This window comes from Melanotaenia boesemani, chromosome 12 (assembly GCF_017639745.1).
Source record: "Melanotaenia boesemani isolate fMelBoe1 chromosome 12, fMelBoe1.pri, whole genome shotgun sequence".
NCBI classification, from domain to species: Eukaryota; Metazoa; Chordata; class Actinopteri; order Atheriniformes; family Melanotaeniidae; genus Melanotaenia; species Melanotaenia boesemani.
This window is the reverse complement of record NC_055693.1, coordinates 20,921,683-20,947,289: the sequence shown is the minus strand read 5'-3', so window position 1 is coordinate 20,947,289 and position 25,607 is coordinate 20,921,683. Positions and strand designations below refer to the sequence as shown.

The 25,607-nt window shown below is 38.1% G+C and overlaps 1 protein-coding gene across 2 annotated transcripts; it reads right to left on the bottom strand.

Annotated features, from left to right (window-relative positions):
• Positions 1-547: 547 nt before the first annotated feature.
• Positions 548-25,215, bottom strand: bard1 (BRCA1 associated RING domain 1). Of its 2 annotated transcripts, XM_042000813.1 has the most exons (11): positions 25,073-25,215; positions 24,076-24,132; positions 23,559-23,707; positions 22,225-23,303; positions 21,504-21,584; positions 16,707-16,879; positions 10,193-10,325; positions 9,964-10,096; positions 8,220-8,312; positions 2,419-2,516; positions 548-1,281 (listed from the first exon to the last, which is right to left on the bottom strand). In XM_042000813.1, exons 1-11 carry the CDS (start codon positions 25,159-25,161, stop codon positions 934-936), a joined length of 2,433 nt encoding a protein of 810 aa, XP_041856747.1. In that variant the 5' UTR covers positions 25,162-25,215; the 3' UTR covers positions 548-933. The 2 variants fall into 2 exon arrangements, with proteins under 2 accessions (XP_041856747.1, XP_041856748.1); XM_042000814.1 differs by lacking the exons at positions 24,076-24,132; positions 25,073-25,215 and adding an exon at positions 23,891-23,934.
• Between the last annotated feature and the right edge of the window lie 392 nt (positions 25,216-25,607).

Below are 25,607 nucleotides of genomic sequence, written 5' to 3'. Positions count from 1 at the left end.
AAAACGTCACAATGTCGTTGCACAATACATGCAGTCTGACCTGGAAAAATTCAGCCAGGAAGAAACAGGCATTAACGATGTGAGGTGCACCTGCGCTGCCATATTTAGCCTGCAGCTACTCTAAACCTCACCTGGCGAAGTGGCAGAGTGGAAAGTCTTCTTTCACCTGGTGTGACAAAAAAGATGAGAGTAGCATGAAGATTTAAGCAGATTATTGTACTGAATATAAATTGGGTGGTAATTTTACTCAGTTGCACTGATTATGCACTGGATTACAAATAGTTGAATCCTGAATAATTTTAGCTAATTTCAAAACACTGAAACGGGGGTGCAGGTGTGTGTGACTCCACAAAAAAGTGTCCCAGTTTTTAACATTTTATTTATTTATTTATTGTTTTGCTTTTAATCTCTGGCTCTAAACATTATTAGCTCAGGATCCAATAAAATTATGATTTTTTTTTCAACAACTTAACATAAGTCTCATTATTGGATTGAAAGTAATTAATACCAAAAAATATATTTTTCTTCACAAAACTTACTATATTAATCATCTCAAAGTCATTTATTCAGTAGAGGAAAGGTATCAATATCAAACAATTTGCAAAAGCCATTCAGCAAAGTACTCACATTACACAGAGTAGTGTGCAGCCACTTTTCTTTTTCAGGTAATAATGATGCAATTTCTAGTGACACCCCTGAAGGCAGCATTGCTGTATAATATATATACTGTAAGCATGCTACATTTTCAAACAGTTAAAAACAAAAAATGTGTACTTTTGCTCTTAAAACTACATAATTGTTTCAATTTTCATTACAACACTTAATTTGTTTTAGCATTTACCTTTTTCACCACAGGTTAAAAAACAAAAATATGCATTCTGAACAAGCTTGAAGGAAAATGAAACTTGAGCAACGTAACTGATGTTTAGACCATTATTTCACCGTTTGAGGATCTGCTACAGGGAGGAGGCAGAAGGCCACGATGCAATCGATGAGCCAGGTGGAGGGAGCTGACCACACCTTGCCTCGTCTCACTACTGCAGGCTTGTAAGGACCCTGAGGGTCATAGATGATGTACTGGGTGCTGAGAGCCTGTTCAGAGCCTGGCTGGGCGTGGTAAGCTGCTGCATTCAGCGTTTGAGTCACATCGCTGTCTGGCTTGGGTTGCCGGCTCAGTAGCTGACCTCCTCCTCCGCGCAGCAACCTGGAGAGCTCGTCCTTGGTAGGTGACTTAAAGGAGCCGAGGAGGAAGAAGAAACAGCCATCAAAGAGTGGTGGAAGCTGGAAAAAAAAATAATACAACTAAATAAATATCCATGCATTATTAAGGTCTTCGATGGTTTCTCCTTGTTTGATCAGTTCTGTTGTCCAAATTTATTTCTTTTTCATTAAAATTTAACTGAGAAGATCCACAATATTATCATATTGGGTTGTTAGTACCAAAATTATTCAAGCCTCCCCTTTTGTTGCTGATTAAATAAGACTATGCATACATTTTCTTTGGCATTAAATCCAGCCAAGTAGGTGCAGATGCTTTTATTAATTTAATTATTTGCTGCAGGGATGGAACACAGTTGTTTAAGCCTTGTTCTCCACACATACCCTGAACCATTTGGCATTGTTGCTTAAGAAAGCAGTGAATTAGGCCACTGGAGACGGATCTTTTCAAAGCATTGATAAACTCAGCTGCTGAGGGATACAAACTAGCTCTCTCATTAGTTTGTAGTATGAAGGTTATTCGACTGTACTTTGATTGGATTTCACTTGTAATCGTGTGAATGTGTGTCCCTTGTTTATGATTATGTTCGAGATTATCATTTTTAAAAAATGAACATTGCTTGTGTATAGGAAGGAGGAGAGGAGTTTTAGCCAAGAGGGGGAAAAAGCAAACCTATGATGAACATGTTTACTTCTAATTTACTGAGTGTCTCCACCCTGCAGGGGGCAAACATGTAATTACATTATGTTCATTTACAAAACTTATTAGACATGTTTCCTTCTTGTTAATATTCTGTTAAAATAAAATAATTCAAATTTCAACATGAATTTATACAAAACGTACAGCTTAAACTGTGTTTTCTCTTTCTGTCAAGCTCTGTCAGTTTTCAGTAAGTAAGCAGCCATTTTCAAGGTCATGACTCTGGCTTTGCCACCACGAGGCGTTCATGGTGCTTTTCATACCACTTATTGCTCTGGTTAGAGCTGTTGTGCTTCTGATTTTATTTTCTTTTTATTGTCCTTTTTTTTTTTATCTGCTTACTTCAAAGCAGGTGGTAGCACAAACAAAGAGATTTCAGGAAGTAAATACAGATTTCAGATAAAGCGAGCCCGCTCCGAATTTAACAAGGTTAAAATGTATTTGTTTGCTATTGATTTGAGTAACAAACAGAACAACATCTCTGCATGCTTCTTGCTTACCAAGCTACATCTGTTGATGCGACTGCGCCGAGGACCTTCTCCTGCTTCATGCTCAGCTTCAGGCAGCCACTTCCCTGCCTGCAGACAAGCTTCCACCCCTGCCGTCGAAGAGAGGGAACAAAGAAAATGAAAGCTACAGCTAATTACGCTGACTTAAAAGGAAGTAACAAGGCATTTGTGAACAGAGGATGACAGAGCTCATGTCGGTTTTATCATGAGTTAGAAGATTTCAAGAACTGGCAAAGCTTCAGTTGTTGACAGAGGAAGATGCCCACGGCATGATGGAGTTAATGATGCAACCCCCCCACCACTCTAAGCATTAAACAGAATTTGAGCATCATCTCTCTCTTTCTGTCTCTTGAAGTTTTAGAGACGAACTCGATCTTTGCAACACCCAGCTTCTTTTTTTGGGAGTTGGAGATAAAGCTTTTGTTTTAAATCTTTAAGAAAACCATATCCAAAGACAAAAGCCACAGCACCCTCCACACACACACTTTTTAAGGCAGATAGTGAATAAAAAGCGAACATTTTAATGATCCGTCAGTGTGGCTGATAAAATGTTTCTGAACATGTCACACATCAAAGTGATGCTGTTCTGTTACCGAATATCATGGCCCACATACATGCACACCAGCTACAAACAGAAATACAAATTATTATAATTATTATAACTTTACAACCTTTGGTTGACAATTAGAAAGACAAAGACCTCTTTGTGCCTCATATTCAACCAGTCGCATTAACAAATAAAACAGATGGTTGTATTATTAATAGTTTGATTGACTTCACTTTCTTTGTCACAATGGTAAAGACAAAAGACCTAACCAAAAAGATTGGACATGTTTTTATCAAATAAATATAAAGAAAATGAAAAAAGAAAGTCAATAAAAAAAATTTAAAGACACACACAGTCACCGATGATCCACCACTATAACCTGTTTAAACTATCTGAAATGCTAAAATCATTTCTGTGAGGGACATTTCCAGGATGCGACAGCCAGCAGACGGAGCAAGAAGCTTCTAGATCTCCACAAGAAACATTTTAAAGGCCAAAGGTCGTGAAACTAGATGACAGCAGTGTGTGAATAACAGTGCCAGAAGCACATTGTGTGTTTGATTCATTTGTTTTTTGCTAAATTCATCACATTAAAATGTTATTTTTTTATTTATGTAAATTAGGTTAATTTTTATTCATTTCTAAAGATCATCATAATTCTAAGCTGATAAAATGATGACTTTGATGAGGGTGTATCCATGGAAACATTTGTACGGCCTATACATTTCAACTAGCAGACACAGCCATCCAGCTGCAGCTCTGTCTCCCACACAGCTGCTCGCGATGACATGAGCAAAAATATGTACACAGTAACCAGCTCATGGTGTCGTAGTGTGATTATATTTCTTTACTATCCTGTCATTAAAGCCTTCTTTAATGTGATCCTGCCAGAAACTTGAGCCAAAAAAAGAGCAAAGACACTGGGGTTAATCACTGCGGATGATGGCACTTAGTACTGAGGACTCATTTGCATATTTACTAATAATCCTGACAATAAAAGCAAAAAACATCTCTAACCCCCTTCATGAGTGAGTGAACAATGGGGTGGCATAAACCAAACTCCTTGATTGACCATCAGACTAATTTTCAGCTGAGACTAGGTTAAGACTAGTTTAAAAAACAGTTATCCATGTATTATAATAGTGATAATAATGTAAATTTATGCTAGTAATAGCATATTTAGGATGTATGTTTAGGCTGCCAGCACATGTTTTTTTAAATATCCAGATGGAGAGGGCCTGCACAACTAAACCACACACACACACACACATATATATATATAAAGAAAATCAAAAATGAACTTTTAATGAATCAAGCATTAAATGCAAGGCAAATCTTGACCCCAAGATTAAGAACCATAACTGAGTTAAATACATAAAAAGTCACAGCCTGGAAATTCAAATTCAACCAGTTTACTTACAAGAAACCGTGTGGACACACTGGAGTTAAAAATCAGATGTAAGAAACAAATCTAGTCTTTGCCTGCAGTCTGAACACAGCCACAGCAGGTAGAACTGGGTTAAATTTCTTCAGCCATGCCTCTGTCAGGGTCAAGTGTCCCCCACTGGTCCGAGATCCTTTTCCAAAAACTCACTTAAGAACTGACATTAAACACATAAATGCACAAATTCCCTTTGGAAGAAGGAACCTTAGATATTCTAGACAATTACAGGAAATTGTTTTTGCAAAAAGGGAATTATTTTAAAAAAATTTAAAAAGTATTCCTATTCAACTTATTTGTCTTCTTTCTAAGATTAAAATGAGAAGATCAATACTAATCTCACGACTATGGTTTAAGGACCTGCAGTCATGTCCTGTTAAGGACACTTAAATTTGAACCTTGGATACTGTGGAAACTATTTAACTAGCTCAGTATGAAGTGAAACTCTAAAGGCGACTTATCAGGTGACTCAAACACAAAGTAAAAACCTCAATCTGTGCAACATCTAAAGCACTGACAGCCGTGTACCTTTGGCAAGCACATGTTTGGTTTCTATTTTGGTGTGATATAATAAAGAGGTATACAGAGAGTCACTGGACTGGCACTGGTGATTTACTGTTACTCATATAGAACATGACTTCAGCTTTGCTTTCTCACCTCATTACTGAAAATAGGTGTTACCTAAGGTGCTGCAAAATGGGCGTAAAGGATTCAAACTGTCATTCTCTGATCTGAGAGAAAGATCAGTTCAGTATTTATCTGGAAAGGAAGACAACCCTGCTAGGCTGGATCAAACAATGAGCTTTGTTTTGTTTTTGTTTGTTTTTTTAAGGAAAATAAAATGCAAGAGAACATAATTCTGGTAAAAGAAGTAATCCAGGGCTTGACTGATTCAGCTGCTCGTGTGCACACATACACAAGTAGAGAAAAAGATAGGATGCAAAAGTGATTGTCACGAGGGAGACTAGGTATGTCAAGTGCTCAACCAGCGTGGAGGAAAATGGTAGGGGAGGGGCTGCATGCGGTCCAAACACACTGATTTTTATAGTGACACAAACACACGCATCTAAAGTTGAAACGGCGCACTGGCAAGCTGAAGCACTCTTGGCGTTGCACACATCTCACATGTATGAGCACACTATGAAGTGATGCAACTGACAAACACACCAGCGAAGGGCACGCCAAGGTGCTGGAAAACTCTGACAGCAAGTCTCTTTTTCCTTTTCCTGAAGCTGACTTCCTCACAATGTCTGCTTGTTGACTTTGTTCAAGGATGGCAGGGAGACTGGCTGAGAATAGCAAATCAGTTTTCATCTTGCTGAAAAGAAAAAAGGCAATAGAAACTAAGCCATCATTTCATCACTAGTGATATTGAAGTCTTGTGGAGCATTGATTCCCAGATTCTATCCCCATGTCATCCACCCACCCAATCCAAGAGTGAGACACGCAAGATGGTGTGTGTGCACACAGCAGCAGACACAGACAACTGATCTGAAAATTGCCTGTTGCAAATTGTTCTTTGAATGTTTCCCAGAGTGTTGTGTGCATGAAATGAAACGTGATGCTTAGAAGTCCCTATAAAAGCAAATGGGGTCTGATTTTACCTGAACGCTTGCAGCGAGGAAATACAAAGTTTAAATGCAAGTTTCCCCAAACTGGTATGGCACTGATGAGAAATAAGCACAGAAGCCTTTAAAGTACAAACATTTTAAAAATTCCAATTAAAGTAACCGGTAAACACTCAATTAATACAAATACTTATAAGTTTAAATGTTTAGATATTAAAGCAAACAGATTTTTTTTTATAGTTTCAGGTTAGCTACTTTTTAAATGGCAGGTAAAATGTTCCATGGTATTCAGCAAAGAGAACAAATTGTTTAATTAAACTAAGCACAAAAGAAAGGAAATTTGTGTTTGGTTGATAATTTATCCACTTTAACAGTACATGGTTAGTTACCTTTACAACAAAGTAAAACTGGGCTGGGAAGAATGGGATGCCATCCCACAGCAAAAATATGGCCAGGCTGGTGACCACAATGAGGAGGATGTGCCAAACTGTTGCTGCTGCATATGGATCTTCTGCAAGTAACTGAGGTCACCAACAGCGTAAAAAACAGCCAATATGTGTTGTTTTCCCCTTATTACTGTGGGAGACTGTAATCATCCAATCCATCAAGAATGTCAAAGTAAGAGTAAATACCAACCAGAGAATATTGCAGGGGACTACTTTGGGTGGCAAAACTCACTTGTTTTGCTGTGTTGCTCATTCCACAGAAGCATAATACTTACAAGTTATACCTCACTGTAAAGGTGACTAATCAGGCTTTCCAACAATGCATAATACAACACAAATTGGTATTATTTAAAGGGCAGAAACGGAAACAAAACACAAATTTCCTTATTTTTTGTGCCAAGTTTATATATAATTATAGTAGGGTAGGAACAAGCGGCAACCTCCGGCGGTAAAATGTGAAGCCTATGTGCAAATAGTTGCAGTTCATCCCCCATCCTCTAGGGACTGGCTCCAAAACACAGCAAATCCCCAAAGACTCCCATGTTAAAAAGACCAAGTTTACAGCAGAAATAAACATGTTTAAAGCCTGGTACAAAAAAACATTTTAGGATTAATAGGTTAAGTTTACCTTCATGACAACTCATCCTTTTGGATGTTATTTAATCTTGAAATTTGGCTTAATTAGGGGGCGTGTCCTTTTGATTGACAGGTATCCAATATCCGCGGCAAGAAGGGAGAGTGCAGCACAAGTGCGGGTTTTAGCCGGCTATCTGCGCGCCTTAGCTTTAGTCACTTCATCTCAGTCCACTCTATTTTCACTATATTTCAATTTTTTATTATTTATGTTGATTTTTCTGTATTGTTTTCGTATGCTGCTAAGTTCCCAAATTTCCTCCGGGATCAATAAAGTATTAATCTTTCTATCTGTATCTTGATGTACACCTCAGAGTTTGGTTAAATCAGTGTTAGCAATTTAACTACTTTGGCGCAATATTTAGCGAGTTTTCAGACCCATCTAGTGATTTCAAATAAACAACTAGTGACAACTCTTGCGACTTTTTCTGCAGTTATTGGAGACTTTTGGAAACTGACATGAACGCACGTTTACTTTTGCGCTTCCCCAGGCCCCTCCCGCTCCCTGTTATTATTTGATTCAGTTGTCAGCTAAAATCCATTTAAATTAAAAAACGTTGCTTTTAAAGCAAATATTGTTAAGCAATAAAGTGTGTTTAATCAAGATTAATTAATTGCAAAGCCTTCAATTAATTAGAAACATTTTTTAATCGAGTCCCACCCCTAAATTATATCATTTTTAGTCATTTAGAGTCAAGACAAGACAAGGGTCACATTACTAAATGTAGTTTCTTCATTTAATAAAATTTCATAAATACATTTTAAAATATTTAGGTTTTAAAAAAAAACAGGATTTTTAGCTCTTCATCCACAAACATATCATCATGTTAGTGTTAAATTAACTTAGTTTTCCTACATATAATACAGATGTGCATGAGATAGTTGAGACTGCTAAACAACACTAAACTAATGGGTGTGATGATAAAAAGAGATCTGATGTTAGAGCACATCCCTGAACTGGTTTTCATCATCATGACAAATTGGAATATTTATTTACAACACTCTACAGTCCAGCTATAGAGTGCTTTTGGATAAAAACCGCCAGAATGTCCCTGCAGAAGGAAGTTCCCAAGGTTTTAGCAGCAGCATAAACATTGCATTCAAACACGGCATCAACAGGGGAGGTTGTTCCAGCCGACAGCTCGCTCCATACTTACAGCTGTATTTGACAACCCAGCAGCCAGCAAGAAGACCCAGGAGGGTGGAGTTAGTAGTGGGTATTTGTCCTTCTGGCACCACGACATGGCTCACTGGGGCGGGGGGGGGGAATAAAGCAAAGACATACAAAGTCAAATTGAAAAGGTTTGCACAGAAGAGAGCTGTGCTGCACATACACAAATAAATGCTGCTTATTGTTGTCCTAGACTCTGGTAAGATAATGTTTACATCCCAGCATAACTTCAAGATGTGTTTTAATAGCTGAAAAGTTTTCAACATCAAATTACTTTTTTTTCATGTCAGGTTAAGACTGCAAAGCAAGTGTGTTGAATTTACAACAAGTGAATTATAAGACAGCTTTTACATCAAAGCAACTGCAGAGTCAGAGAAATCCATCCAGAGATCCATCACACAGACTGTTCTTACAGAACAGTCTAAAACGTGGACTGTATATCATTGTTGACATTAATAAAGGTATGAAAGAATAAAAAAAATCATAAACTGATGGATGATAAGAGAGCTTCACAGACCCACTTAAAGCTGAGCTGTCAGATGAAGGAATGCTAACAATCATAAGCACATTTCTTCTGTCATTCCTTAAATGTACAACAATATACATCATTTTAAGGAGAAACTGCCTGAAAAAGAAAGAGCACAATTAAAGTGTAGAACACAATTCTAATACTTTAATCATACATTTGGATAACTCACTTTTGTAACAGCTGATTTTAGTTTACAAACACTATCCATCTCCAAGGAAGCTCATAGTTTTTTTTTGGTTTATCCCCCAAAATGTAGCTCATTCCTCACATTGCTAATTTGCTGATATGTCTCACTCTGAGTGGTTGACCAGGTAAACTCACTGTAAGCTTGTCAAACAGCTCCTGGCAAAAGACCAAGCAGCAGCTAATGCTATTAAAGGCGGGTGCACATAATTATAGGTTAATTAAAATTTAAACAAAGCTTATTGCCTCTTCATTCAACAAGTGAGCACAGCTGACAAGTGCAGCATGAACATAATTATATCTTCAGGGTAAAACCCTCTTACACTGTGCATTGACCGTGGATTTGGGTGGATTTGTAGGCTTCAGCTCAAAATATTAAAAGAAAAAAAATACAAACAAACATTTTGTGAATGCACCAACTTTCACCCCTCTGGCCAGAGAAGGGAGAGCAGTGAGAAGCACTTCTGCTTTTCATTAGTGTGTATTTATCACTCTGACGGTAGCTCCAAACATTTTATGAGGAATGATTTCAATTACTTTGGCTCTCTGGTGTTCTTCCAGCCATTACTATTCAAGAATGACGGAGCTGCTGTATCACGGTGATGTATACACCTCTAAAAGCACTTGCTTGCTACTGTTGAAACTTCATGAGTGATAATACTCGAGCTCCAACGGCTGGCTTTTACAGTGCAAATGGATTTGTGTTGTATAATAAAGTCTATAAAGCACGGCTGTGTGGAAAAATATCATTAGAGATAAAAATCCCATCTCTAAGGTGGAGAAAATAATCCTGACAACAAACAGAACTGAAGGATGAGAACACTTCAAGACCACACACACCATCAGCCTGCTAGGCCTGTTTAAAAACATCTTATGAGGACCAATCTGAATTTTCAGTTATTAGTAAAAACCTTGATTAAGTAGCTAAAATAACACTGAAGAGCAATCATATGCAGGCAGTATTCTCAGGGGCTTTGTCTGCAACACTGAAGAAGCACTCTGCCTCTCCGAAACTAACCTGAGCCAGAAAAGGTGTCGGCCACTCTCCCTCCCAGCAGCACTCCCAGTCTGGCCAGCTGATGCCGCTCTGCTGCTGACAGCTTGCTGGCCAAAAACACTGCAGTTTGATCCCTTCTCAGACACTCACTCACCTGAGAAAGGACACAAAAACAATGTTAGAAAATGTCTGTCTAGTGCAAGGAAATGAAATAAAAGAATTAGTCACTTCTTCATGAAGCTGTACATACCGCTGAGAGATTGGCTGAGGGGCCAGGAGATGTATGAGAATTAGCATATTGGGTTGCTTCTGCAGCTTCCTGGAAAATCTCCAACATCTCCAGGCTCACTGCATAATCTGCAGGCCGCTTTCCATGCAGATTACTATGAAGAGGAGAATTCCACAGATAAAATGTGTCAGTGTTTCAAAGAACACAGTCATGCTTACACAAACTGCAAGTAAAAGATTTTAAGATTTCACTGATGATAAAATACAATAAGGTTAATACCAAAATTCTAATGAAGCAAACACCCTTCAGTTATCCTCATTTCTTTCAGTGTCATAAAGCTTTTTGTGTTATAAAGCACAATTCCAAAGTTATTCTCCTCCTCAGAAGACACTGTCCCTGAAGAATGTAGTTCTGGATTTTCTTTCCTTGTTTGTTTGTGCCATCATTTGGCAAAAAAAAAGTTCCTCACACCTCAGGTTGTCACAGTTGTTAAAGTGTTTGGTGGAGATAGTTTGAGATGCTTTTAATTTACTTAAACAACTGTTACAACCATCTCTATTCACTTATATAGAAACAGTCACATAAATGTCACATCTCCATATTGTTTTGTGCCGTCTGACACACCAGCATGATTCTACTGACGTCATCTCTGTGTGCCGTCTTCTGCAGCACACACATTTTTTCTGCCACCCAGTGATTTAAGATTCAAAGCTTTTGTCATTTGCACAGTACAAAAACAAGTTTCCCTGAACAACAAAATCCTTACTTTGCCATCCACACTGAATACCATAAAAGATTATTAAATATTATATATTATATTATTATAAACATAAATAAAATAACTTTTAAAACTAGATGTGGATTTGTGGATTTCATTTTCAAGTCAAATGTCACCTCATCAGTGTGGGAGCATTTTAGTCTTAAACCAAAATTAAAAAGGTGAGCCCGAAAAACTTGATCAGATTTATTGGATTTGAATCACAAATTTGGTAGACAAGTTTTAAGACCACTAACCTGGAAAATCCACCCAAACTAATTCACAGAATAAATACTGCAGCTGCAGGTCCATCGCTGCTACTTGCCATTATCAAAGCTTTCCAACAACCAACTAAATATAAACATAAAGTGTCTGAGGGCACACTTTGACTGACAGTGAAACAGTGTATAGTCCAAGAAATGCAACGATTTAATGTGGTTAAAAACTAGCATTTGAAGAAATGATGCACAAGTTTAGTGATGCACAAGATGGACTAATCGTCCATCAGAATAGTCATTAGTTGCAGCCCTAATTGTAAAGGTGACTAATCAGGATTTCCAACTATGTATAATACATCACCTATTTCCCTATTTCGACTTATTAAAGTGGAGGAAAAATCAACCAAACACAGACTTCCTTCCCTTTTGTGCTAAACTTAATTAAACCACATTGCACAGCAGCTGGACTGGTTAGTTCTTCTACTTCGACCTAACACATCTGGATGTTGTTTTTGGGAGTCTGAAACAAAAGAAAGAGCAGTATTCATAAATGTGTCTGGCTGCAACAAGCGGTTGGATAATCCAACTCCACCCAAATTTAATCCAGCACACAACTAATTGGATCGGTTGGAGGATGGGGTTAGTGGGCATGGCATCTAAAAGAATTCATAAACCACATTTGCTAGCAGCAGAGTTGAAGGTCAAGAGGCTTCTTCTCTTGCAGAGGTTTCTCATAATGTTTTTTTATATATATTTTTTTAATGAAAACACGCTCTTTACTTCATAACTCGTCAAACAACACTTTTCTGTCAAATGAGGATCTGTATCCTGATTTTATTAACTAACAAAAGGTTAATCCCATTTATTTTGGAACCCATGCTTATTTCCACACACTAAGGGAGCTTAGATGTTACCACATGCAATCCAAAGCAAATCATCACAAACATGATAATCATTCTCTTTTAATGTTTCATCACAATCCTTGCAAATGGGGTTTCTTTTTATCACTGGCCAAGCAGGACACTGAAATTCAATATTTGCCAAAGCTGAGCTCTGAGCAAAACAATCTGGCAATGTCACAGCCTGCTTATTCTGTGAAACTGTGCATCCGTGTGTGTCATTCACTTGTTGGAGCATAATTGTTTGATACGAGGAAGAGCTGAAATCTGTAATTCATTCAGAGACAAAAAAAAAAAAAAAATTGAAACACTGCATGCAATAAAGATAAACACATCACAGGGGCACATTGCAAGTGTCTTAATGGCATTCGCAGACACGGAGATTCAGTATGCACTTCAACTCTGATACATGGTAACCTTTAGAATTTCAAATCTGTAATGAAGGCTTAGCATCGTCACCAACACACCATTGTGCACAGAGAGAGATGGAAATGCAACCATTTCTTGCTTTAAATGGAAAACACTAAAGAAAAGTCTTTAAATTTGGAGGAAGCTGCATGAAAAGCAGTGAGGTCACCTTGAGGAAGAGGGGAGGAGAAAAGGGATAAAAACAAGCCAGAGGAGGAAGAGAGGATATGAAGAGAAGAACCAAGCCCAGCAGGTCGTCTCTAAAAGATTAGGCGTCAGCAAAGATAACACCTGGGGGACAATTAATAGGTCCACTGGTCCATAAAATATTTCATTTGGATTCATACCCCCAGCCCAATACACACACAAATACAAACAAACAGAAAATGTTCCTGACACTTAAACATATGCACACAGCAGCTTGTGAGGAGAATATGTAAAAATTTCTAAGAAGTTAAGCAGGAGGTAAAGAAAACACTCCCACAAGCCTCAGCTTAACTACTCAAGTGGGAGAAGAGCTGTGGTGGTTACGGAGGGTTCCTACTGTAATCATAACTGTTCTTTTAAACAAGGGGAATAAATTCAAACCACACTTTGAAGTATTGCATGCCATATCACAAACCACATATCTTACAGCAATCTCAGCCTTTTTATAAATCATTCCTTTTTCTTCTCTAATGCTAACATAAAACATCCCCTGCAACACAGGATGTTGTTGCTGTAGCAGTGCCTGGCTGTGACTGCTAAGCAATGGACGGGGATAGACCGAGAATTCAGTGTCATTCACTCCATGTCTCTTCTGCTTGTAAAAAGCAAACGTGGCAACAGTTAGATGACAAACTTAAATACTGAGTAAAGCATATTTAGATATTTTTATCATGTTAAACAGTAACTACTTAAAACATCTTTAAAAATTTAATTTAGAAATTCCCTCTTAAACATTTCTCATTAGCTTTCTCTGGATTTCTATAGTAGGTTTAAAATCACAAATCCATGACACAGAGGGATTAAGTTTGTAAGGCATGCAAAAGCGACCCCAAGACATAAACATTGTAAACAGCCTCACTCCTAATGCTACGCCAATGTCTGCCTGCTGAATCCTTGCAGGACATACCCACGATCATGTAACTTTCACCATTTAAAAATGTTAATAACTTGGTTGATGGATGGAGGGTGATCAAAATACCTTTTACCTGCAGCGTGCTATTGAAATTTCTCTTTCTAGTAGTTTGTTTTGGTAGAATAAAAAAGTGTTACACATCATCTGAGAGCAGAAAACATTGCTAGTTTTTCTGTGATTTTGAGACCATTTGTTTTTAAATTATTTATGTTTGGCAGAGTTGTTAGCAAATGTTTCTGTAATGTGACAAACTCAGAATCAGTGGGTTAAAGCATTGCATCTACATCAATATTTTATTTTTTAGTCCATTAAACAAAAGTGAGCACTTAAAATGATACAAAGGAATTAAAATTTTACTCAAAATTGAAATTAGTCTCATGATCATTGAATGACTCATAGTATATAATACAAGTTCTGCAGTATGTCTATAAAGAAGGTCACAGCCCTAAAGTTAAAAGTCTGTGAAGTAATGAGGCAGTGGGAGTTTTTTTAATCAAAAACTAAGTGACATTTCCAACTTTAAAACAATCCTCTCTAACTTTGTCCTGATACTTGGTTCATCAGAATCTTAAAACTTGTATTTTGATGAACCACGATGGTTTCCTTGATGCTCCTTGGAACATCCATTTTCAACCCAATAGCAATATTTCAGTTTTTTTTACTGAAAACAAGCACAGTCCAGTGTATAAGAGCCAAATCTATTCTGAGGAGTGGTCTTTGACAAGACAATGCAACTGCAGTACAGGCAGTTATACATTATGCAGCATGTTTCAAAGCTTGGAGGTGATATAAAAAAAAAAAAAGATTAATTCTCTGGAAGTTGTCAAACTCACATTATCTCAAAGTTGCCTTGTGAGGTTTCCTTGTAAACAAGCAGAGTTTCTGTTCACGCTCCCTCTTACTGACTAAAAGTACTTTTCGTGCATCCTTGAGGTTAAACAAAGAAAAATGCTGAATGAATTTCCATGCCATTAAAACACTTGCAAAGCATTTTCTGTAGAAAATTAAACTGTTTACTTGCTTGCTGTCTTCTACGCAGTCTATGCTGATGAATTACTGTATTTCTTAGAAAAATACAACCATCTGTTGTTGACTTCCAGAGATGATCCAAAACTGTTGGCAGGAATTAAATAGCTAAAATCCACAAGCTGCAGCTTCTGCACATGGAGGCTAATTTTAGAGCATATGAATGCACAAACTGTCAGGAGCAAGAGCAGATAATTTAACAACTACTGTAAATGAAGGGAAATTTTTTTTTTTTTTTTTTTAAAAGTCCACCTTTTCATAAAGATAAGCTTTATTTAAACAAGTGAGACAATATCACAACTATCTGGGTCAAACAAAGATATTTACATATACAGCAAAACTGAACATTTTATCACTATAGGGCTGAAACAAGACCTGCTTTAAATGATGCATGGGTATTTATCATGGCTGCCTCACGTGCTTAAATCTGAATATTTGCACATTCTCAGAAATATAAAAGGGGCAATTTGCAAGTTACAATTACAGGTAGTGTATGGACCAATTTGACTGGATATAAGGTCACATGGGTCAATAGCAGTGAAAATTACATAAAGTTTCTAAGACAAACTTATTGACAAAGTCTAGAATTAATTGTCCTACATCCTACAAATTCAGCAACTCTATCCAGTCTGACTTTTCTAACGTGCCCTCATAGTGAAAGTATGTGAAAATAACACTCAAGATGATTAACTCATTGTACATGCAATTTGGAAATTTGTTCCTAATAAATTAGCTGGTGAGTATAAGAGCATCATGGAAAGTAGATTTATTCAATCTATGTAAACAAATTACTGATGTCACTGTAATAGCTTGACCTGTTCAACTCTTTTGTGTCCAGTAGATGGCTTAGTAGAGCAAATGAAGCCTCAAAAGGGTTGGCCCTTGATGAAAAAAGTAAATGACCAACAACTAGCCTAGTTATAGATGCTGTACAGCTTTCCCCCAACATGGAACAGCCAAATGCATATTATGACACATTCAGAGCTGCTGTCTTTTAAGACTTAATATTTGCTTTAAAAAAAAAAAAAAATCACAAACATGGACAGGGAAAATGGTTTCTGGAGGCAACAGATTTCAAAAAGATAGCCCTAACAATGGAAAAATGCAGTGAACACATTCAACCCCCAACATGTACTCATGCACACACACAAAAGGAACAACGGAGACCTGCACTGGTGCTTCCAAACACAGAGCTGAGTGCCAGTCACTCCATTAAAAAAGGAATTGGCAGATGTCTTGGTTTGCCTCGTGTGTGTGTGTGTGTGTGTGTGTGTGTGTGTGTGTGTGTGTGTGTGTGTGTGTGTGTGTGTGTGTGTGTGTGTGTGTGTGTGTGTGTGTGTGTGTGTGTGTGTGTGTGTGAGTGTGAGTGAAAGAGAGAGAGATTTTGCCTCGTAAGCAGAGAGGTTTGGACAAAGATTCGTCTGGCAGAGCCCTGACATACTGTCTACATCACTCGTTCTTCTGTCATGCAGACAAAGAATCAGACAAAGAGGAGAAAACATTGGGACTGTGTAACTGGGAGCTATTATAGTACTGAGACAGATACAGTAAAACAAAAACACAACGGCAAATGATGATAAGCATTAAATGATGGTGAAAAGTGCACAAACTGACCAACATACTGACCCTGACCAATGTCTTTGCTCATCATAATGATTACCTGACATCCTTTCCCTCATTATTGACAATATGCTACCCGTGAACATTACCTGCACATAAAAGGAAGAAGAAAAAAAGCTGATACAGCATCACCTAATTGACCAACAACTAATCAGCATTAGCACCTTGTATCTTTCCACCAAACAACGCTGCTTCATGCAAGAAAAATGCCTGGCTCGGTTACAGGGGAATAAAAATGCTTGTCTAGAGGAGCAGATGCACATCAGTGATGCATGATGCAAGGCAAGTAAAATGCAAACAATAATTTATATATATAGCTGCACTGCTCCAGCCCTGGTGGAAAGCACCTTTAGGAGGACTGGAAGGTCTGAGATGTGTGGGCCACATCTCGGTCTTTGTTGATTTATCTGGTATTTAGCAAATCTTTATGAAAGCAGAGTATGAATACAAATTTTATGTAGCAATAAAAAGAGGGTTAGAAACTTACAGAACGTTCTGTGAGGCGCCAAGCTGCAGTAGTCGTTTAACTATAGCAGGATGTCCGTTCCTTACAGCATCGTGGAGCGGAGAATCATTTTCATAGCCAGGTGTGTTCAGCAGGGCTCCTCTTGAGACCAACACTTCCACAACTGCCAGGTGGCCCAGGTTACATGCTTCATGCTGAAACACAAGGTAAAAGTCATCCTTCTTTGTTCAGATCTTTCTTTGTGTTGTGGCTGTTTTTTTTAACAAACAAAAAATAAATAAATGAAAACATGAATCTTAAGTTGTTCCATTGCCCATGCTGGCCCATCTCAGTTACCAAAGAGTGGCATATAATTGAAAACTTGTTTTTCCCAAAAAAGCAAAACCTATAGTTTGCATTTAAATAGACTGTAAAGAGAATGAAAATGAAGATCTTAAAAAAATAAAAAGTATGGCTCAAGCTACTTGTTAAAGATGCACTATGTAACTTCACGACCTTAAAACCTAAACATTTAAACACGGACTCGTGTGGTGGCACAGTGACATTGATTATCTGCATTTTTGGAGCTGTTGCTGCAACCTCCCAACGCTGCACTATATAACTTTTTCATCTGGGATGACCACGTGACGTTGCAGCTGAATATAAGCCTTACACACCATGTCACATGCTAGCAAACGGATATTGACACACAGGCTGTTTTCAACCCGCAACGTGGCTGATTCAGCAAAGAAATGCAATAAGACATTACTGGAGAAGGGGATAGAGAGATAAGACAAGAGTAAACATAAGACTGTCTTGGAGAGAGCTCACAGTACAGGTAGGACGCAAGATGGATGCCGAATTAGCCGTTAAAAGGGGGCACATCACTGAAAAAAATTGCAGAAGTTCTGTAGTGCATCTTTAACATGGAAGTCTTTCTTTAGGATCATAACATCTTCATCCACTGAACTTGTAAGTCAAGGTTATTCTGACCCCCTTGGGAACCCAAAATGGACCGTCTCAATCCTCATTATTCCAGCGCATCACTCCACCATCACCTCGATGACATCAGCCTCATTGGGACATGATGGCCATCCACCAACCATCCAGAACTCCATCCATCTGGACCAGCCAGTGTAATTTGGCATTCATAAGTGAATTACACAGAAAATTAGTCTTAATGCATTTCTGATTTGACTGCAAATGTTTCTCTTTGTGAGCATTAAAAGGACTTTGGAGTATCCTACCTCAAGAGGTTCTTGGGATCCCATAGACATCAGCAGATTCAAATATCTGCTTACTCACATCAATGGCTTTTTAACAGCTACCCTCTTAATACATGATGATTTAAAACTGTTTGAATCAAACACAAAGTTTTTCACAGTATGATGATCTCACTCAACTTTTCGTGAAATGTCCAATATTTTCATTCCTTATGCAAGGCATTGCCCTGTCACACATTTCATTTGCAGAACCATCCTTCTTTCTCTCCGTACTGTAGGGAAACGGGGACTTGCCTAATAATGTGGAACAAACGTTTTAAGTAGTTTTTTTTAATTAAGCTCACCTGGAAACTAATTATTATCAGTGATGTAAACATAACACAAGCAAAATCTTTCACAGAAAAAACAAATATTTCATTAACTGAAATCCTACATGAAGAATAATTTGAAAGACACTGGCAGAAATTAAGAAAAATGCACCTACTTTTTTTATTTTGTTTTTTTAAGACAAAAGGTAATACACCCCACCATTATACCTGTTAATTATATAGAATACAAATCAAAATAAGGGAAAAAAACATCTGAGGAGAATGAAAAGAAAATTAACTAAAATCATCAGAAATGGGTTTTACAGCTTTCAGCTTTAACCAGAAATTAATTTGACAAAGTTTAAGTCTGAGCGTCATTTTAATTGGATAGCAAAGTTTTACATGTAAGAATTTTAGCCTCATTTGTTACAATGAAGTTTCTCCTTACATGCATGATAAAACAATATTTGTGGTATGAACTTTAAAACATTCAGATGGAAATAAAATGTATTAAAGTACTTCATGCATCTAAAAATTGAAAGTTACTTCTCATCATTGCTCCCCACCAACTGTTTCGTGTAAAGCTGTGGTACTGCAATTATCTTTGCAGCTCACCATCTGTAGCAGACAAATGTTTATTTTACTCTCAGCTGAGAACTAAAATCCATGGATTTGTAAAGTGCACATTAAAATCTGCTTCATTCTGTTTGACAAACAAAGGATTTGACAAAAAAAAAAAGAAGCAAAACCATAAGATTTCCCACCCAACCATTATCTAAGTAATAAAACAAAGTGGGTAAAATGGTGCTGAAAGCACAGAACAGGAAAATACACGCCGGGGAGGTCTGGATGATTGCAGCATGTTTACAGCTCATAGCATTTTCATGTATATACACGCATTTAAATACTTTAAGCTCTAAGATTATTGGTAGCAGTTTGAATAACCCACAGCAAACTCAAAATTTAAATCAAAAACTGAAATTAGGGAGGAGGTAGCAGCCACATAAAGAGCTGAAACAAACATGGTGGGAAATAAACTACAGGTGAAACTCTATTTGAATATCGTCCAAAGGTTTATTTCAGGTATTTAGCTTAAAGGGGAAACTAATATATAGACTCGTTACATGCAAAGTGAGATATTCCAAGCATTCATTTGTTATCATTTTGATGATTATGGCTTATAGCTTATGACAAACCAAAACTCATAATCTCAGAAAATTGGAATATTGTGAAAAGGTTCAATGTTGTAGCCTCTAAGTACCACACTCTAGTTAGCTAATCAATCCAAAACACCTGCACAGGATTCCTGAGCATTTAAATGGCTTCTCAGTGTGTTTCAGTGGAATTCACAATCATGGGGAAGGTTACTGACCTGACAGTTGTGCAGAAAACAATCATGGACACCCTCCACAAGGAGGGAAAGCCTCAGAAGGTAATTGAAAAAAAAAAGTTGGATGCTCTCAAAGTGCTGCATCAAAGCACATCAATAAAGCCGGCAAACTCTCCTGACCTGAACCCCAAAGATGAGACACATGACACGGAGCAATGCAGAACTGCATGACTATACTCTTCAAATGGTCAACATTTCTGTATTCAAAACCTCTTTTTTTTAAAAAAAAAATTGATTTCATGTAATATTCAAATTTTCTGAGATTGTAGACAAATACAAAAAGGAAAAACATTGGGCTAGCTAGCCTTCCCTTTGTAGAAGGAGCTCAAGGAGAAGATTTTAAAAAGGATGAACGTCGGTGTTGTCGAGGGTTTCTGACATACAGTGGCTACCATTGTTGAAATACATGTTTGAGAAAGTGAGAAGCTAGAACGCACTAAACGTTAGAATGTGATACACGATTCTAATATTAGACGGCAGTAATTATTACACAAGGTCCCTTTAAATTTAAAGGTGGTTGGGTTGTCTTATAAGCTCTTAAAGAGGCTGTGTTGGGAATCTGGTGACATCTAGTGGCAAAGTTACAGACTGCAAACACCTGATTACCCCGTTCTTTTTCTTTTTATTCCTCCTCCTTTTCCTGTTATCCCTCTAAGTGTGTTAGAGCATTCAATAAAAAGAAAAATGTCACAAGCTCCTTTCAAACCAATGTTTGATTATCTATTCAAATTATTAAAAAGTTCTATTATTCTTATAATGTTTAACAAATTAGAAAAAAAAAAAACATACTATAAAGTATATTAAACACATACTGTACAACATCTACTATGGGTGCCAGAAATTTCTGGGGTTGGAGAAAACCTTAATATAAAAAAGCATGTGTGCTGCTGCTGCTGTCATATAAAATCCACCCAGAAATGACAGAAGAGAAGGAGACATTACACCCACACTGGAAAGTAGTCACCTTGACAGTGTGGTAGCTTTATGGATGGTTTTTTTTTTTTTTTTTTTAAAAACAAAAAAAGAGGGGAGTGTTGATCAACAGTTGGAGCTAAAGCAAGTCCATACTACCAAGTTGGTCACCCACTTTGCCACCATCCTGCCGATTACACTGTGCTAGTGAACATGTTACTGTGCCAGTTTCCGAAATATGAAACATCAAATTGAAGTTTTACTTGTGTTGTTAAACCTAATATATCACAGCACTGAATTTGACTGTATTTTCTCTTCTTTTGTTATTTATTCAGCCGCATTAGAAGACAGAAGATAAACCAAAATAATATGAGCGAGACGTCTCTCACTATGGGATGCACGCCTCTCTGCAGCCCTCAGAAGCATTAATCTCATTACGCCAATCCTGATTGGCTGGTCAACATGTCCATCCGCATCAGGTAGTGCCATCTACCTTAAATAGCTCGTTCATGTAATCATTCAAGTTAAGAACCTCTTCTCACTCGCCCAAGCAAGATGGGCGGACATCTCGCTCATGATCTGTAGCCCTATCCTTGTAAGAGTGCACTGCACGGACTGAACATAACGCATGTGACCACGGCTCCCCTGGTGAGGCAGCAAAAGCCGTAGAACATGAGCCCACCACCTTAGGCACAAAGGCCGGGTTGGGCCTCAAAATCATCCTTACACCCCCTCGGAAAAGCTGAGCACATGAGAGCCCCTGTTATTGACAAGAAACAATATTTTTCTATTAAAAATAAAATAAAAAAAAAACATATATATATCTATATATATATATATATATATATATATATATATATATATATATATAGATATATATATAGATAGATAGATAGATAGATAGAAGACAAACAAATACACTTTTATGGGTATAGTTTTCTTTTACTGAGTTTTGCTTTTGTTTTTTTTTTTTGTTTGTTTGTTTTTTTTTAATCATATCACTTACCAAAGGTGTCCACCCAGCATTATCCTTCAGGTTGGGGTCCACTCCCTGGTCCAGCAGTTCCCTGACAGCCTCTACATCTCCCTGCAGGCCAAGAAAGAACAGCAAAGTCAGATTCACAGACCTGTAAAGGCAAACCTTCAAACACAGAAGCTTGATCCTAGTGAACCAAAGTCATGTGGTTTTTCAATCAGTCTCCACAGTAAGCCATCGATTACCTTGTCTGGGATGCAGAGAGGGATTATGGGTATGTTCACAAGGATTACTGTAATGCAGAACATGCCTGTCTGATCATCTGAGTACCAATATATTTTGCTCCACAGTAAAGGAAGTCAGTTGATTGTGTTTTTTTTCCTTTAAATCACATCAAGAAAATGAAGGTTTCTATCTTCAAATAATTTACTTTTATCTCTGCTGATAAATCGACTATTCTTTTGCCAGTGGCAGAAAATAAATGACAAACCAAAAGAAACTATTTTAACGTAGTAAAGTTTTGTTTTATTCACGTTTGATGACGCCAACTAATTTATTTTATTGTACAAAATAATTAAGATTGGTGTGCTCTAATCCTTTGGGTTTTGTTTTTGATGATGATCTTTCAGCCTCTAATGTAATCGTTCTAGTGAGAAAACATCTGCAACATAAAAACAAATGCAATACTGGGAGAATTAAAAAAAAAAAAAAAAAAAAAAAAAGAACAAATATAAATATGAAATTTCACAACCTTGATTGCAGCTAGGTGTAAAGAGGTCTCTCCTTTGTGATTCCGTTTCATAAATGCTGGGCTTCCAGGGCTGGGCCGTCCCACAGATGATCCAGGACTACAGGGAGATTTGTTGTGATTTTCTGTAGAAACAGGTGAAGCAACAAACACACCACCCTTTTCTTCCCCTCTAGAATTTTTGCTGCTTCTAACACTCTTGGGACTATCTAAAGATGGCGGGTTAAGGACAACTGGGGACATTTGAGCCAGTGATTTTCTTCTTTTGCCAGGAGAAGCCCTCGGCCTTTTTGGTGTGTCTTCTAAAGGGCTGTCTTTCTCCTGAACTCTGGCTCTTTTAGAGGGTTTTTCAGAAAGAAATATTTTAACCAGCTTTTCGGGATTATTATTTGGGCTGGAGTTATTTGCAGGCAGTTGATCCTGCTGAATTACACTGCTCGACATGCTCTGACCAGGCTGGGTTTGGTAATTCAGTACATTGATTCTGCCTCCCGAGATGCTGCCTCCCATGGAATTGCTGGCAGGATTGAGTTCATTAGTATTAACCTGTGGTACTTCAAGCTGAGACTCATCAGAGGTGACAGCAGGACTTTGGAAAGAAACCCTTTTACTTGACCTTCTTGCCACATCAGCACAGGGCTGCTCTGGCTTAGATGAAACATGTGCGCCTTTTGTTATTCCCCATTGCTGATTTATGGCCTCCAGCCTCTCCTTCTTTGAATTCTCCTTGGCCTGTTTACGTGTGGTGGTAGTGGGTCTTTGCACCTGTACACGTCTGTTACAATTGTTTTTGGTTGACCTCGTCTTGCTTCTTTTTTTATTCACACCCTCACAACTTTGAGAAGAAGAAGAGTCCTGGGAAGACGAGGTAAAATTAAAAACTGACAGGTCCTGGCACTGAGCAGTGGGGGAGCTTTGCTGGGCTGCAGCTGTTTCTACCAAGGAACTGCCGTCTGGTGTTGTGACTTCTGACTTCTCCGGCCTGCACCGCACCTTGCGACTGCGGGGACTGAACCAGATCTTAAAGATTTTTTTGCTTTTCAACACAGCAGTGCCAGGGTGTGTTTCAGCAACAGGGGGGTCTGAAACGAAATATCCAAAAATAAGGATGATGCACATTAAACAGTACCAAATATTCCCTTCCCTGTTGTGTGTATACAACAGTTTCTTGGTACCAATAGCTTCCAGAGAAGCTTTGTTTTTGCACTTCCCACTGAGATGAAAAAAAGTAGATCAAAAATCAATTTTCTATTTCCTAGGAGATTGTTTAAAAAGAAATTTACACACATACACACACAATTTTATATATATATGTATATATACATACACACACCTACCTGGTTGTTTTGTGGGATTGAACAGGGACTCCAAACCACAGAAGAGCTGTATGATGCTGCTGAGCTGCCTGTTGATTTGGATGTCTTTCACCCACGCAGGGCTGTGACACACCACACAGCCATCCCCTGCTCGGGGGCCAGCACAAGACCTGGACAATAAACCTTTCTTAGATTGGAGTTCAATTCACAGTTCAGTTTAAAGAAAAAATATATATTACTGTGTGGTTATTGATTCAACCTCTAAGCAGAACCAGACATGAATACAAGGAACATGTTGAGCACTATGGGAAAAGCAAGACTATTCCCACTGTGGCCTTTTGGGTGCATCATACCAGGAAAAGCATGTAGTTGTCATTTAGGAATGTCAATATGCCCCGTTAGTAACCCAGCATGCACAACTGTCCAATATTGGCAGTGTCACACTTAAACGGAAGGGAGCAAACATTATCTTTATTAGCTACACCTGTGTTTGAGGGTAATGAGCATATCCCAGAACAACACAGCGAGGTCACATTACCTGCACAGCATATGCTCACACATGCCCAGACACACAGGATCCTCCATCAAATTTGAGCTGTGGAAAAAAGATTCATAACAAATGATCAAGGTCACACATTTGTTATACAGTGCTGCTCAAACATGGTAAATGGACTTCACTTTATATAGTAATGTAGTATTATAGCCAAGAATTGAACCATCTACTTTGACTGGTAAACGATTGATCTACTAATGGACACCCTGCCAGCTATGGGCACTTTTTTTTTTTTTTTTTTTTTTTTTTTTTGCCCCAACAGAAGCATGTAATAAGAAAAAAAAAACTCCTGTAATAACCTTTACATCAAATGTATTATTTTGTCTTAGATATATACCAAACTTAATTTGTGAAGAGCAAATTTAGCACTGAGAATAAAATAACACACCCTTTCTGCATTGCTCAGACACTCTTCCCCCACCTGCCATTTTCTGTGTAACAGCTTATTGTTATGGACAGCGGGTACTTCAAAACCCTGCCACATCCAAACACACTCCCCTGAACTGAATCAGCCCACGCACCCTCATACAGTCACACAACCAAGCACAACCTATCATTTTACTGCGGCACCTCACGGGGAAGATATTCATGGGACTGTGTATATTTACTACACCTCCTGCTGTCTGAAGCTTATTCTAACTCAGAATTGGTTTTTACAACAAACCAGCATGTTCATCCCCAGGCTGCTCCAGCTGCAGAGGTGTACACTGCTGATACACTGCATACTGTTACTTTTATAACCGAACTGCACCTGCGGTCACCTTCGTTATTCATTCGAACAAAACCATCTTTTATCAAGCTAAAAGGTCGAGCTGAAAGGGCAGATAAGCTAATTGATAACGAATTAAAACAGCAACTAAACTAGCTGTGCACAGGGAATTTAATGTAACCTGAAAATAGGCCCGTTTTATGGGAGTTTGACAGCTCCTGTGAAAGACAACGGGTTAGATAACCACAGTAACTGAAGTTAGGGTAAACTTACCATTTAGAGCAGAGCAGCAGTTGCCGGAAGTTTGCAACCGCCTCTTTAGTACTTTTCCAATCCTCTGTTTGCACGAGAGTATTATCCATTTTTAAGCGCTTTTGCCTCTAACACGCGAAACAAAATCCAGGCGCTCACTTCCTGTTTTCTTGCATCTCCCGCGCCAGTAAGTTCCGGAAGTGATGTGTCGGTATGACGTAGGCTTCGGCCCGGCCTGGTTTACAGAAGATCAGCTCAGTAAACAGTAAAAAAAAAAAAAAAAAAAAAAAAAAGCCTGGTTGAGAGAAAGTGTAACAAAGTTTATTTAGGAAGAATAGCAGAGGTAAGAGGAAAACAAATAGTCATACATTTCTGTAGAAAGAATCCTCCTTCCTGAAGACCTTGGGTAGACACACAACTCGCAGGACTGGCGTCAAAGCAATCTCACATAGTTGTGTCTGCACAAGAACCAGTCTGGCTAAGGGTCTGAAAAAAGACCAGATAAAGGTCATCTTACTCTCTTAGTGAACTTTTAACAGGGCACATGTATTTGAAG

What these genes read in the sequence shown, in the direction of transcription:
- bard1 (XM_042000813.1), bottom strand. Translation starts at nt 25,161, where the DNA reads ATGGATAATACTCTCGTGCAAACAGAGGATTGGAAAAGTACTAAAGAG. An exon ending in TACACCTAGCTGCAATCAAG is followed by an intron (nt 21,585 to 22,224) that starts GTTGTGAAATTT and finishes CTTGGCCTGCAG; the next exon opens with GGAGATGTAGAGGCTGTCAG. An exon ending in GCATCAACAGATGTAGCTTG is followed by an intron (nt 1,282 to 2,418) that starts GTAAGCAAGAAG and finishes TTTTTTTTCCAG; the next exon opens with CTTCCACCACTCTTTGATGG.